The sequence below is a fragment of the Salvelinus sp. IW2-2015 genome, unplaced genomic scaffold (assembly GCF_002910315.2).
Source record: "Salvelinus sp. IW2-2015 unplaced genomic scaffold, ASM291031v2 Un_scaffold2335, whole genome shotgun sequence".
NCBI lineage: Eukaryota > Metazoa > Chordata > Actinopteri > Salmoniformes > Salmonidae > Salvelinus > Salvelinus sp. IW2-2015.
In genome coordinates this window covers 142,786-157,719 of record NW_019943660.1, presented here as the reverse complement: position 1 = coordinate 157,719, position 14,934 = coordinate 142,786, and the positions used below count along the sequence as shown (strand labels likewise).

At 43.0% G+C, this 14,934-nt stretch overlaps 1 protein-coding gene across 1 annotated transcript in view; it reads right to left on the bottom strand.

The window, feature by feature from the left end:
- Positions 1 to 5,765: 5,765 nt before the first annotated feature.
- LOC112073675 (protein farnesyltransferase subunit beta) overlaps positions 5,766 to 14,934 on the bottom strand; it is a 28,483-nt gene continuing 19,314 nt past the window's right edge. The window contains exons 3-4 of the mRNA XM_024140936.2: positions 6,910 to 7,024; positions 5,766 to 6,639 (exon numbers count right to left, since the gene is read on the bottom strand). Coding sequence (XP_023996704.2) covers positions 6,502 to 6,639; positions 6,910 to 7,024 — 253 coding nt within the window. The 3' untranslated portion in view covers positions 5,766 to 6,501. The remainder of the gene's footprint in view (positions 6,640 to 6,909; positions 7,025 to 14,934) is intronic.

Sequence of the window (14,934 nt, the reverse complement as noted above, 5' to 3'; positions counted from 1 at the left end):
GCTAAATATTGATGTAAAAGTGAAACAAAAACCCACCTCAGGCCCATATAATTAGTTTTCCATTTTGACACACGTTGGTTAAATTAAAACAAATATAACCCCCTTTGTAGAAAATCATTGATGTTTTGGAAAAAAGGACCAGATTCCTTCCATCTTTTATCTTGAACTAGTGAATGAGTTTAGGTGGCTGAGTCAGTTAATCTCCATGTTTTAAATAAATAAAAACGTTATTGAATGTTTGTTTTCAAGTTCTCAAAAAATGTTATGCATTTTGTATTCTCACAAATTTGTCACTTGTAGTTGTCCTTCAAGGTATGAAATAGATATGAATGTCAAAATGTAGTTCCCATTTTTTTTTCAATTTGAGGAGAAAATGACGTCCCTTTCAACGTGTTGTGAATTACACAGTGAACTCTTAATGTCGGCGACTCCCCAAGTAAAAATTTAAAAAAAAATGCATTTTGCGTGTTTAGGAAATGTGTGTATGTATTTCTTTTCAATTATCTCCCCCATTTTAGGGTATGATTAGTGTAAACTAAATAATCTTTGTCTGATTCCATTCCATGGAAATTACAAGTATGTTGTACATACTGCCAACAATCGTCTTGCAAGTTGAGGCCTACCTTTACTATGAGACTATAAATAAAACTATTTTATCCTTTAAAAAGTGTGATTCTGTATTTTGTTGCAGGTTTTTCTGTTAAGTGGACAACGTTATCCAAACATTTATAATCTGAAGAAAATGTATATGTATAATTTCTATGGATTAGATTTTGTCACCTGCGTTTTAAATAACAGGTGTTAACAGTGAAATGCTTATGGGCCCTTCCCAACAATGCAGAGGGGGGAAATAACAATAACTTGGCATCAGTACTGAGTTGATGTGCAGGGGTAACAGGTAATTGAGGTAGATATGTACATATACGTAGGGATGAAGTGACTTGGCAACAGGATAGATCAACACGTATGCTGTGGTTACTGAGGAGTCCAAATAATTAGTGCAGAAAGGGTCAACGCAGATTAGTCCAGGTAGCTATTTGGTTAACTCTTCAGCAGTCTTGTGGGTAGAAGCTGTTCCAGGGTCCAGTATTTGAACATCGTTTAAACCCTCTATAACGTCAACCTATCCTACAGAGTTATGAGATGAATGACAGAACTGTGTGTTCCTGTGTTTGCTGAGTCCTGACAGTCCAGCCATCCACCTAGATGACTTCATGTTTTTCTGGTTTGTAACGGCAGCAGGTATCCAGGGCTGCGTTCAGTACGACAAAACGGTGTGCAATGAATTCAATGGAAACGGAACTGTTGAACTCTGTTGGCCCAGAGGGTGATGACCTTATGGTGTGTGTGCTGCCTGAGTTTTGCGATTTCAAATGGCCACACCCACCAAATAGGAGCAAATGTACCTCAAAGCTTGTTGAAGAACAGTGTGCACCATTTTGGAGAAAAGTGCCACGAAATGTAGCAAACAAAGCTAACTGAACACACCCCAGGTACGTGTCTGGTGTCAAAATGACTGATGGGAGGCATAAATACTCCTGTCATGTCATACAACTGGTTTGCCCTCGCAGGTATACATAGGGTGTGACACCCTATACCCTACATAATACACTCCTTTTGACTATGGGCCATAGGAATCTGGTCAAAAGTAGTGCACATGATGCCATTTGGGACACAAACAGTACATACCTGTATTTCAATTACATGTTTTGATAGAGGGCAGTTCTGTTGTGTGAGCTGTTTGATGACAAACTGGCAAACAGGGTTGAAGAATTCAAAGAACTGCTTACCCTTCTGACTTTTCAGAAATGAAATGGGTGGAGGCCAGAGCCATACATTTAGAGTTTAGACAACTTTTATATTGTTCTAATTCCAGACATTCAGTTACATAGCATTGTTAAAATATTCCCCCATTCAGTGTTAATGGGGCTCTAACATGGCTGCTATAGAATGTTGTAGTGTCATGTTAATGGGGTTCTAACATGGCTGTTATAGAATGTTGTAGTGTCATGTTAATGCTTCTAAACATGTGCTTGTTTGTTAAGACATGTTGTAGTGTCATGTTTATGGGGCTCTAAACATGGCTGCTATAGAATGTTGTAGTGTCATGTTAATGGGGTTCTAACATGGCTGTTATAGAATGTTGTAGTGTCATGTTAATGGGGTTCTAACATGGCTGTATAGAATGTTGTAGTGTCATGTTAATGGGGTTCTAACATGGCTGTTATAGAATGTTGTAGTGTCATGTTTAGGGGTTCTAACATGGCTGTATAGAATGTTGTAGTGTCATGTTAATGGGGTTCTAACATGGCTGTTATAGAATGTTGTAGTGTCATGTTAATGGGTTTAACATGGCTGTAGAATGTTGTAGTGTCATGTTAATGGGGTTCTAACATGGCTGTTATAGAATGTTGTAGTGTCATGTTAATGGGTTCTAACATGGCTGCTATAGAATGTTGTAGTGTCATGTTAATGGGGTTCTAAACATGGCTGTATAGAATGTTGTAGTGTCATGTTAAGGGGTTCTAACATGGCTGTTATAGAATGTTGTAGTGTCATGTTTAATGGGGTTCTAACATGGCTGTATAGAATGTTGTAGTGTCATGTTAATGGGGTTCTAACATGGCTGTTTAAATAAGAATGTTGTAGTGTCAGTTTAATGGTTCTAACATGGCTGTTATAGAATGTTGTAGTGTCATGTTAATGGGTCTAACATGGCTGTTATAGAATGTTGTAGTGTCATGTTAATGGGTTTCTAACATGGCTGTTATAGAATGTTGTAGTGTCATGTTAATGGGTTCTAACATGGCTGTTATAGAATGTTGTAGTGTCATGTTAATGGGTTCTAACAATGGCTGTTTATAGAATGTAGTGTCATGTTAATGGGGTTCTAACATGGCTGTAATAGAATGTTGTAGTGTCATGTTAATGGGGTTCTAACATGGCTGTTATAGAATGTTGTAGTGTCATGTTAATGGGGTTCTAACATGGCTGTTATAGAATGTTGTAGTGTCAGTAAATGGGGTTCTAACATGGCTGTTATAGAATGTTGTAGTGTCATGTTAATGGGGTCTAACATGGCTGTATAGAATGTTGTAGTGTCATGTTAATGGGTTCTAACATGGCTTTTATAGAATGTTGTAGTGTCATGTTAATGGGGTTCTAACATGGCTGTATAGAATTGTTGAGTGTCATGTTAATGGGGTTCTAACATGGCTGTATAGAATGTTGTAGTGTCATGTTAATGGGGTTCTAACATGGCTGTTATAGAATGTTGTAGTGTCATGTTAATGGGGTTCTAACATGGCTGTATAGAATGTTGTAGTGTCATGTTAATGGGGTTCTAACATGTTGTTAATAATGTTGTAGTGTCATGTTAATGGGGTTCTAACATGCTGTTATGAATGTTTGTAGTGTCATGTTAATGGGTCTAACATGGCTGTTAGTTGTAGGTCATGTTAATGGGGTTCTTAACATGGATTGTTATAGAATGTTGTAGTGTCATGTTAATGGGTCTATAACATTGCTGTGTTTAGTAGTAATGTCATGTTAATGGGGTCTAACATGGCTGTTATAGAATGTTGTAGTGTCATGTTAATGGGTTCTAACATGGCTGTAGAGATGTTGTAGTGTCATGTTAATGGGGTTCTAACAGTGGTATAGAATGTTGTTAGTCATGTTAATGGGGTTCTAACATGGCAGTTGTTGTAGTGTCATGTTAATGGGGTTCTAACATGGCTGTTATAGAATTGTAGTGTCAGTTTAATGGTGTTCTAACTATGGCTTGAATATGAATGTTGTAGTGTATGTTAATGGGGTTCTAACATGGCTGTTATAGATGTTGTATTTGTCAGTTAATGGGTTCTAACATGGCTGTTAGAATGTGTAGTGCATGTTAATGGGTTGTAACATGGCTGCTTTAGAATGTTGTAGTGTCATGTAATAAGGGGTTCTAACATGGTGTTATAGAATGTTGTAGTGTCATGTTAATGGGGTTTCTCATGGCTATAGAATGTTGTAGTGTCATGTAATGGGGTTCTAACATGGCTGTTATAGAATGTTGTAGTGTCATGTTAATGGGCTCTAACATGGCTGTTATAGAATGTTGTAGTGTCATGTTAATGGGTTCTAACATGGCTGTTATAGAATGTTGTAGTGTCATGTTAATGGGGTTCTAACATGGCTGTATAGAATGTTGAGTGTCATGTTAATGGGGTTCTAACATGGCTGTTATAGAATGTTGTAGTGTCATGTTAATGGGGTTCTAACATGGCTGTTATAGAATGTTGTAGTGTCATGTTAAAGGGGTTCTAACATGGCTGCTATAGAATGTTGTAGTGTCATGTTAATGGGGTTTCTAACATGGCTGCTATAGAATGTTTGTAGTGTCATGTTAATGGAGTTCTAAACATGAGCCCTGTTTGTAGAATGTTGTAGTGTCATGTTAATGGAGTTCTAACATGGCTGTTGTAGTGTCATGTTAATGGGGTTCTAACATGGATGTTATAGAATGTTGTAGTGCCATGTTAATGGGGTTCTAACATGGCTGTTATAGAATGTTGTAGTGTCATGTTAATGGAGAACTCTCAATGTCCCAACTCTTTGTATATATGGCTCTGACTGAAGCTAGTAACTATTGAAGATATTGACTTGGCTTAAACCGCTTTACACAGAGGAGCTTAGGTCAGTCATCCACAAACGTTCTGCACTGGTGGTATGAACATTTATTTGGTTAATTCACCTTGGTCAGACGACCACAACAGTCACAGTATATATTCATTTCTGTATAAAGTAAATAACTCACAACCATCCAAGATTCAACAATTTATACTCAGGCCTTTATTTGGACAGCCCTAATTTTCTCCTCTTCTCCCAATCCCTTCTTTGTCAGTTGGGGACCAGCAATCAACCAGTTTGCAGTCCACTTCTCAGCCAGCACACTGCTCCACATATACAGTCCCTTCAGAACGTTCACACCCCTTTAAACATTTCCACATTTTGTGTTACAGACAGAATTTAAAATGAATTATATTTAGATTGTGTCATTGATATCCATAATGTCACAGTGGAATTTTGTTTGCAGAACATTTAAAAAAAAAATGCTGAAATGTCTTGAGTCAATAACTATTCACCCCCTTTGTTATGGCTAACTTAAGTTCAAGAGTAAAAGTGCTTAAGTCACATGGACTCACTGTGTTCAATAATAGTGGTTAACATGATTTTTGAATGACTACCCCATCTCTGTACCCCACACATACATGTAAGGCCCCTCAATCGAGTAGTGAATCTGAAGCACAGATTCAACCACAAAGACCAGGGAGGTTTTTCAATGCCTCGCAAAGAAGAGCCCCTATTGGTAGATGGGTAAAAATAAAAAGCTAAATATCCCTTGGAGCATGGTGACGTTATGTATTACACTTTGTATGGTATATCAATACACCCAGTCACTACAAAGATACAGGCGTCCTTCCTAACTCAGTTGCCGGAAAGGAAGGAAACTGCTCTGGTATTTCACCATGAGGCCAATGGTGAGGATGGCTCAACATTGTACTTACTTCACAATACTAACCTAATTGAAAAGAAGGAAGCCTCCATGCATCCTGTTTGCAACAAGGTACTAAAGTAATACTGCAAAAAAATTGGCTAATAAATTAATGTTTTGTCCTGAATACAAAGCGTTATGTTTGGGGCAAATCCAATACCACGTTCCATATTTTCAAGAATAGTAGTGGCCGCATCATGTTATGGGTATGCTTGTCATTGTTAAGGACTGGGGAGTTTTTCAGGATAAAAAAATAAACAGAATGGAGCCAAGCACAGGCAAAATCCTAGAGAAAAACCTGGTTCATTCTGGTTTCCAACAGACACTGGGAGATTAATTCCCCTTTCAGCAGAACAATAACCTAAAACACAAGGCCAAATCTACACTAGATTTGCTTAACCAAGACGACATTGAATATTTGAGTGGTCTAGTTACAGTTTTTAACATATCTACTTGAAATTCTATGACAAGACTTGAAAATGGCTTTCTAGCGATGATTAACAACCATTACTTTTTTAAAGAATAATGTGTGAGGGGGATATTTATATATATATATTTTTTTTAAAGGTAGAATTCTGTGTAGATCGTTGACCAAAAATGACAATTTAATCCATTTTAATCCCACTTTGTAACAACAAAAATTTGGAAAAAGCAAAGTGGTGTGAATACATTCTGAAGGCACTATAAGTTACTCCTAACCACAGATCTAGGAACAGATTTACCCTGAATCATAAGGGGGATGACAAAAAATATCTGATCCTGTATCAGGGGTTATGTGCCACTACTATCTTATCCCAGAGTTAATCATTGCAGTCGTACTGCACAGGAATCACCGATATAGACAAACCTTGCATCCCAAATAACTATTCATGTGATCAAGATAAGCGATTCTGAGTCACGCCTTCATGCTCAAATTGACCCCCTCAAATACGCTCATAGGCATGCCTACACTGTGAGCACTAGGAGTGGTCAGCGGTAGTGTTGCAGGCCGAGGACCCCTCTTTCTGTGCAGGCACGGGGACAGGCAGCTGGTGGAAGTGTTGGATGGCCTGGGCTACCTTCTCTGGACAGATGTTGTAGACGGGGTGGCTGGGGGCCTGGAGAGAAGAAAACACTTATTTTTAAAGCCTGTAAGATGTGAACTCCATCAAAGAGTGGGTCACCAGCTAACATGTAAACAATGGAGCTTTCACATGATAGGGCTCCTAAGGACGTCTATGGGAACAGGAAACGGTCCACTTCTGGGTTATACTGTATGATGTTCATGCTAATTTAACAAGAAAGTGTCTCCAATCAGAAAGGGGAGCATGATACAAAAAAAAAAAAAAGCTGTTTTAAACATTCTGGAAAAACTCCTAGAGGCTCACCAGTCTGTTCTCCTCCCGGCCGACGATCATCTCGTGGTGCAGATCCATGTTGCCAAAGTGCTGCGCTACGGACAGACCACTAAGACAGTAACAGGTGTGGTAGAAGTCTCTGGATCTTGAGGAGGAAAGGAAGAGGAATGTGTGAAAGGAGGTTTTCACAGGTTTTGTTTCTACAATCAATTGGTGTCAAAAAAAAAAAAGGTGTCTCTCTTTGTATGTAATACATACAGGTAACTGCCAAAATAAAGGAAACACCAACATCAAGAGTCAGGACACCACGAGCCTCCAGAACCGCTTCAATGCACCGTGCCACAGATTCTACCCCCTATGCTTCTTTGAGACATCTCTTTCAGACTAACAGATTTCTTCTAGCCATGGTAGGGATGTGCACGGTTATTTGAATATCTGAACGGGCATACATTTTAAGCAAACACATTTATTTATTTTTTTAAAACATATTTTTAACACTGAAAAAGGCTTTTTCTAAATGAAATTAAAATATCCATGCAACATTGTTACAAAAAGGATATACAATGACATTTAAAATACTACATTTAATAAAACAAACTTTTCAATGTAGTTATGACCCATAAAAACACAGGTAGCCTTCACGTGTGTAGCTTGTTGTTTATCATCTCGGCCAATCAAAGCGGCAAAGAAGCTCAATATGTAGCAAGTGGAGTGAGAGTTCACTAATGCAATGCAAGATGGAATAAATAAGCTACAAGGAGCAATCAACAGGTGGGCTGTTGGGGAGAAACCGCAGCATGGGGCCTCAATTAACCTAGCTAGTTAGCTAGCTCTGAATTAAGCTAGCTCTAAATTAGCCTAGCTAGTTAGCTAGCTCTGAATTAGCCTAGCTAGTTAGCTAGCTCTGAATTAACCTAGCTAGTTAGCTAGCTCTGAATTAACCTAGCTCTAAATTAACCTAGCTAGTTAGCTAGCTCTGAATTAGCCTAGCTCTGAATTAGCCTAGCTAGTTAGCTAGCTCTGAATTAACCTAGCTAGTTAGCTTAGCTAGCTCTGAATTAACCTAGCTAGTAATAGCTGGTTAGCTTAGCTAGCTAGCTAGCTAGCTAGCTAGCTTCTCTAGACTACTCCAGTCAAGACAGGCACTGTTATATGGGATGATAAATAACATTCAGATTCTCAAGACTTTAATTTCCTCAGAGAGGCAATTCATCTTGCAGCAGTCATAAAACATATCACATCTAAAAATAAATAGCAACGGATATTTACAAGCAAATAGGCAGGGTAAGTGCAGTAGCTATGTGCAATTAGTCAACATATTGTTAAGTTGCAGAATTGCATTCGGAATAAAAGGAGTACTTGGTCCTATTTTTTTTTTTAGCCTTAGGGAGTCTGTACCTGCGGCCAGAGGGAAGGAGCTGGAATTCAGGGTGGAGGGAATGGGATGAGTCACCCGCTATTGTATTCACCTTATGGAGGGCTCTGCCCAGGTAGAGAGAGATGGAGGGCTCTGCCCAGGTAGAGAGAGATGGAGGGCTCTGCCCAGGTAGAGAGATGGAGGGTTCTGCCCAGGTAGAGAGATGGAGGGCTCTGCCCAGGTAGAGAGATGGAGGGCTCTGCCCAGGTAGAGAGATGGAGGGCTCTGACCAGTAGAGAGATGGAGGGCTCTGCCCAGGTAGAGAGATGGAGGGCTCTGCCCAGGTAGAGAGATGGAGGGCTCTGCCCAGGTAGAAAGATGGAGGGCTCTGCCAGGTAGAGAGATGGAGGGCTCTGCCAGGTAGAGAGATGGAGGGCTCTGCCAGGTAGAGAGATGGAGGGCTCTGCCCAGGTAGAGAGATGGAGGGCTCTGCCCAGGTAGAGAGAGATGGAGGGGCTCTGCCCAGGTAGAGAGATGGAGGCTCTGCCCAGGTAGAAGAGATGGAGGGCTCTGCCCAGGTAGAGAGATGGAGGGCTCTGCCCAGGTAGAGAGATGGAGGGCTCTGCCCAGGTAGAGAGATGGAGGGCTCTGACCAGGTAGAGAGATGGAGGGCTCTGCCAGGTAGAGAGATGGAGGGCTCTGCCCAGGTAGAGAGATGGAGGGCTCTGCCCAGGTAGAGAGATGGAGGGCTCTGCCAGGTAGAGAGATGGAGGGCTCTGACCAGGTAGAGAGATGGAGGGCTCTGCCCAGGTAGAGAGATGGAGGGCTCTGCCCAGGTAGAGAGATGGAGGGCTCTGCCCAGGTAGAGAGATGGAGGGCTCTGCCAGGTAGAAGAGATGGAGGGCTCTGCCCAGGTAGTAGAGATGGAGGACTCTGCCAGGATAGAGAGATGGAGGCTCTGCCCAGGTAGAAGATGGAGGGCTCTGCCCAGGTAGAGAGATGGAGGCTCTGCCAGGTAGAGAGATGGAGGGCTCTGCCCAGGTAGAAGAGATGGAGGGCTCTGCCCAGGTAGAGAGATGGAGGGCTCTGCCCAGGTAGAGAGAGATGGAGGGCTCTGCCCAGGTAGAGAGATGGAGGGCTCTGCCAGGTGATAGGATGGAGGCTCTGCCCAGTAGAGAGATGGAGGGCTCTGCCCAGGTAGAGAGAGATGGAGGGCTCTGCCCAGGTAGAGAGAGTGGAGGGCTCTGCCCAGGTAGATAGAGATGGAGGGCTCTGCCCAGGTGAGAGATGGAGGGCTCTGCCCAGGTAGAGAGAGATGGAGGGCTCTGCCCAGGTAGATAGAGATGGAGGGCTCTGCCCAGGTAGAGAGATGGAGGGCTCTGCCCAGGTAGAGAGATGGAGGGCTCTGCCCAGGTAGAGAGAGATGGAGGGCTCTGCCCAGGTAGAGAGATGGAGGGCTCTGCCAGGTAGAGAGATGGAGGGCTCTGCCAGGTAGAGAGATGGAGGCTCTGCCAGGTAGAGAGATGGAGGGCTCTGCCCAGGGTAGGAGAGATGGAGGGCTCTGCCAGGTAGAGAGATGGAGGGCTCTGTCCAGGTGAGAGAGATGGAGGGCTCTGCCCAGGTAGATAGAGATGGAGGCTCTGCCCAGATGAGAGATGGAGGGCTCTGTCAGGTAGAGAGATGGAGGCTCTGTCCAGGTAGAGAGAGGAGGCTCTGCCCAGGTAGATAGAGATGGAGGCTCTGCCCAGGTAGAGAGATGGAGGGCTCTGCCCAGGTAGAGAGATGGAGGGCTCTGCCAGAGTAGATAAGAGATGGAGGCTCTGCCCAGGTAGATAGAGATGGAGGGCTCTGCCCAGGTAGATAGAGATGGAGGGCTCTGCCCAGGTAGATAGAGATGGAGGGCTCTGACCAGGTAGAGAGATGGAGGGCTCTGACCAGGTAGAGAGTGGAGGGCTCTGCCCAGGTAGAGAGATGGAGGGCTCTGCCAGGTAGAGAGATGGAGGGCTCTGACCAGGTAGATAGAGATGGAGGGCTCTGCCCATGAGAGAGAATGGAGGGCTCTGCCCAGGTAGAGAGATGGAGGCTCTGCCCAGGTAGAAGATGGAGGGCTCTGCCCAGGTAGAGAGAGATGAGGGCTCTGCCCAGGTAGATAGAGATGGAGGGTCTGCCCAGGTAAGTAGAGTGGAGGGCTCTGCCCAGGTAGAGAGTGGAGGCTCTGCCAGGTAGAAGAGATGGAGGCTCTGCCCAGGTAGATAGAGATGGAGGGCTCTGCCCAGGTAGAAGAGATGGAGGGCTCTGCCCAGGTAGAGAGATGGAGGGCTCTGCCCAGGTAGAGGAGAGTGAGGGCTCTGCCAGGTAGAGAGATGGAAGGGCTCTGCCAGGTAGAGAGATGGGGCTCTCTGCCAGGTAGAGAGAGGTGGAGGCTCTGCCCAGGTAGAGAATGGAGGGCTCTCCCAGGTAGAGAGATGGAGGCTCTGCCCAGGTAGAGAGATGGGGGCTCTGCCCAGGTAGAGAGATGGAGGCTCTGTCCAGTAGAGAGATGGAGGGCTCTGTCCAGGGAGAGAGATGGAGGGCTCTGACCAGTGTAGAGAGATGGAGGGCTCTGCCCAGTAGAGGATGAGGGACTCTGTCAGGTAGAAGATGGAGGCTCTGCCAGGTAGAGAGATGGAGCTCTGCCCAGGTAGAGAGATCGGAGGGCTCTGCCCAGGTAGAGAGATGGAGGGCTCTGACCAGGTAGAGAGATGGAGGGCTCTGTCCAGGTAGAGAGATGGAGGGCTCTGCCCAGGTAGAGAGATGGAGGGCTCTGCCCAGGTAGAGAGATGGAGGGCTCTGCCCAGGTAGAGAGAGATGGAGGGCTCTGCCCAGGTAGAGAGGTGGAGGGCTCTGCCCAGGTAGAGAGGTGGAGGGCTCTGCCCAGGTAGAGAGATGACAGTTCTTGCCACATGATTTTTCTACAAGTCCTGACTATCTTGTTTAACCTTATTTTCAGTGCAACCTTGAAATTCCCAAAGCAGCAGGTCCAAGCAGTAGGACAGAATGATCTCAATAAATAACTTATAAAAAGACAACCATGATGGTTAGATCAACATTTTTTTTAAAGTGCAGTTTCCTTAGGAAATACAGTCTGTTGGCCTTTCTTAAAAATAGCGTCAGTACACTGATCCCAGGACAGCTTGTTGTCAATGACTAGCCCAAGGTGTTTGTACTCCTCCACTATTTCAATGGGCTCATCTTTTACCAGTGGTGGCGTGTGCATGGTAGTGTTCCTTCCAAAGTCAAATCACCGTGTCCTTTGTTTTCGATGTATTTAAATTTAGATGGGAATGACAGTCAAATCATCGAGAGCTGGTCCACGCTCTGTCTCATCCCCTTCGAGAAGACCAACCAAAGCAGTATATTTGATCAGGTGTCGCCCTGGGAACCGTCTCCGACAGCTGTCTGTATACAGTATGTATAGTACTGGTGAAACACTGCCCTGTGGGGTTCCAACTGAAGAAGTGCCCACCTCAGAGTCTGTGTTGCCAACTCGTACCTGCTGGGACCTATCAGCTAGGAAGTTGGTGATCCGTGTGATAAGCATAGCATCAAGTCCCAAATCTCCTCTCGGTCTATCCGCGAGGACCAACGGATTGATTGTGTTAAATGCCGAGGAGAAATCTGTGAATATGATTCGCACATGGGTTTTAATGGCCTCCAAATACATGTACACCAGATGTAAGAGCGAGAGGATGACATCATCTGTCCCTCTCTCTGACCAGTATGCAAAATGGAGGGGGTCGAGAAGGTGTCTGGAGGTGTTGCTGATCTTTTCAAGAGATTTAAGAGAGACGGGTCTGTAATCATTTGATGCAGATGGATGAGAGGTTTTTGGGACAGATACAACAATAGATTGGAAATTCCATCTCTATGGAAACAATGTATCCAGGGGCCACTGGAAGAGAGAGAAGACACCTCTCAGCTGAGAGGAACAGTGTTTCAAGACAGGACCACTCATGTTAATCAGGCCACGGACTCTTTCGTGCACCAAAAACACTCGTACGACTACCTCATTGATGACAAGCGCGTTCTCGGTTGCCATGACATCCTCCTCCAGACAGGCCGGGGGAGCGGGGTGAAGAACTCATTTGGCTGTAGAGAGGCACACCCTCTTGTTGTCCAGGCAGGGATCGATACGTTGCCTCGCTTTGAAGGGGGCCATATTTGCCATATTCTTAATGCCCATCCAAGGAAGACCGAAAGTGTCTCCCTGTGACATCATCTGTTAGCAACTTATCCTTTTTCCGGAATCGTACCTTTTTTCCCCCCATCGCTCTCTGTAGCTCTTTTCTTTAGAGTGGATTATAGGAGGCAAACACTTGTTTCTTCATGTTAAGCACCACTTTCAATTCTTTGGTCACCCATGGTTTGTTGTTAGGAAATATCTTACCATGGGTGACTGCTACAAGCGAACGTTAGCTAGTCTTGGCTGTGGTCGGTGTTGCCTCTCTCCCAGTGTCAGCTGGTTACACACACCGCCCCATATAACCTCCGCAGCTGCAGCAACAGATTAATAGAGGATCAGCTTCTATAACTCGCGCAGCAGTGTTCAGGTTAAAAACACACGGGTAAAAATAAATCAATAACAAATACACATATATTTCCACTATACGGATATCTGACAAAAATGTATGATACTATTTGATTAGTGAAATTATTATTTCAAACCCCCATCTCTAAGTCATGGTAGCTAAAACAATGGGAACGGGGAATTTCTATACATGACGGGACGTTGATTTCTTAATTAACAGACCTGTGTATATTGAAAGCAGGTGCCTCCACAGAGTATACAAAACATTAAGAACACCTGCTCTTTCCGTGACAGACTGACCAGGTGAATCCAGGTGAAAGCTATGATACCTTATTGATGTTACTTGTTAAATCCACTTCAATCAGTGTAGATGAAGGGGAGGAGACGGGGTAAAGAATGATTTTTAAGCCTTGAGACAATTGAGACATGGATTGTGTGTGCGCGCCCTTCAGAGGGTGAATTGGCAAGACAAAAGATTTAAGTGCCTTTGAACGGGGTATGGTAGTAGGTGTGTATGAAAAATGGTCCACCACCCAAAGGACATCCAGTCAACTTGACAACTGTGGGAAGCACTGGAGTCAACATGGCCCAGCATCCCTGTGGAACGCTTTCGACACCTCCAACATATTGAGGCGGTCTTAGAACAAAATGGGGGGGGGGGGGTGGGGGGGGGGAGCTCAATTTTTAGGAAGGTGTTCACTCAGTGTACTTTGTATTACTTATTTACTCAAGTGTTTCCTTTATTTTGGCAGGTACTTGTATGTATGAAGTGTGTGTGTATACAGTGTATTCACCCCACTTGGCATTTGACCTATTTTGTTGCCTTACAACTTGGAATTAACATGGATTTTTGGGGGGTTTTGTATTAGAGGTCGATTGATTAAATCGGCATGGCCGATTTCAAGTTTTCATAACAATCGGTAATCGGCATTTTTGGACGATTATGGCCGATTACATTGCACTCCACGAGGAGACTGCGTGGCAGGCTGACCACCTGTTACGCAAGTGCAGCAAGGAACCAAGGTAAGTTGCTAGCTAGCATGAAACTTATCTTATAAAAAACCATCAATCTTAACATAATCACTAGTTAACTACACATGGTTGATGATATTACTAGGTTAACAAGCGTGTCCTGCGTTGCATATAATCAATGCGGTGCCTGTTAATTTATCATCGAATCACAGCCTACTTCGCCAAACGGGTGATGATTTAACAAGCGCATTTGCAAAAAAAGCATTGTCGTTGCACAAATGTACCTAACCATAAACATCAATGCCTTTCTTAAAATCAATACACAAGTATATATTTTTTAAACCTGCATATTTAGGTAATATCGCCTGATAACATGAATTTATTTTAACTAGGGAAAGTGTCATTTCTCTTGCGTTCTGTGCAAGCAGAGTCAGGGTATATGCAGCAGTTTGGGTCGCCTAGCTTGTTGGGAACTGTGTGAAGACCATTTCTTACTAACAAAGACCGTAATTAATTTGCAAGAATTGTACATAATTATGACATAACATTGACGGTTGAACAATGTAACAGCGATATTTAGCCTTATGGATGCCACCCGTTCGATAAAATACGCAACGGTTCCATATTTCACTGAAAGAATAAACGTTTTGTTTTCTAAATGATAGTTTCCGGATTTGACCATATTAATGACCTAAGGCTCGTATTTCTAAATCAACGTCCAATGACCGATTTTATTTGGAGGGACCCAAAAAAAGTCAATACATATTAATCGGACTATTTTTTTAAAATTTCTTTTTAATTTAAAAAATATATATTGTAGTTTTTTATTATATATATATATATATAATATAAGTATATATATGATATTATTTATTATAATAGTATATATATAATAGTATATACTATATATACAACAATACTAACACTCTAATTTTAAACTTAGATTTTTATTAATGTAGAATATTATTTAGTTCGAAATAAATGAGTGACACGCTTCAATTTTTGGTTTATTAAATAATGAAAAAACAAATTGTTGGAGAAGAAAGTAAAAGTGTAATTTGACATTTTTAAAAGCTAACGTTTAAGTGCCTTCGCTCGGAACATGAAATGTTTGGAAGCTGGTGGTTCCTTTTAACATCAGTCTTCAAATTCCCAGTTG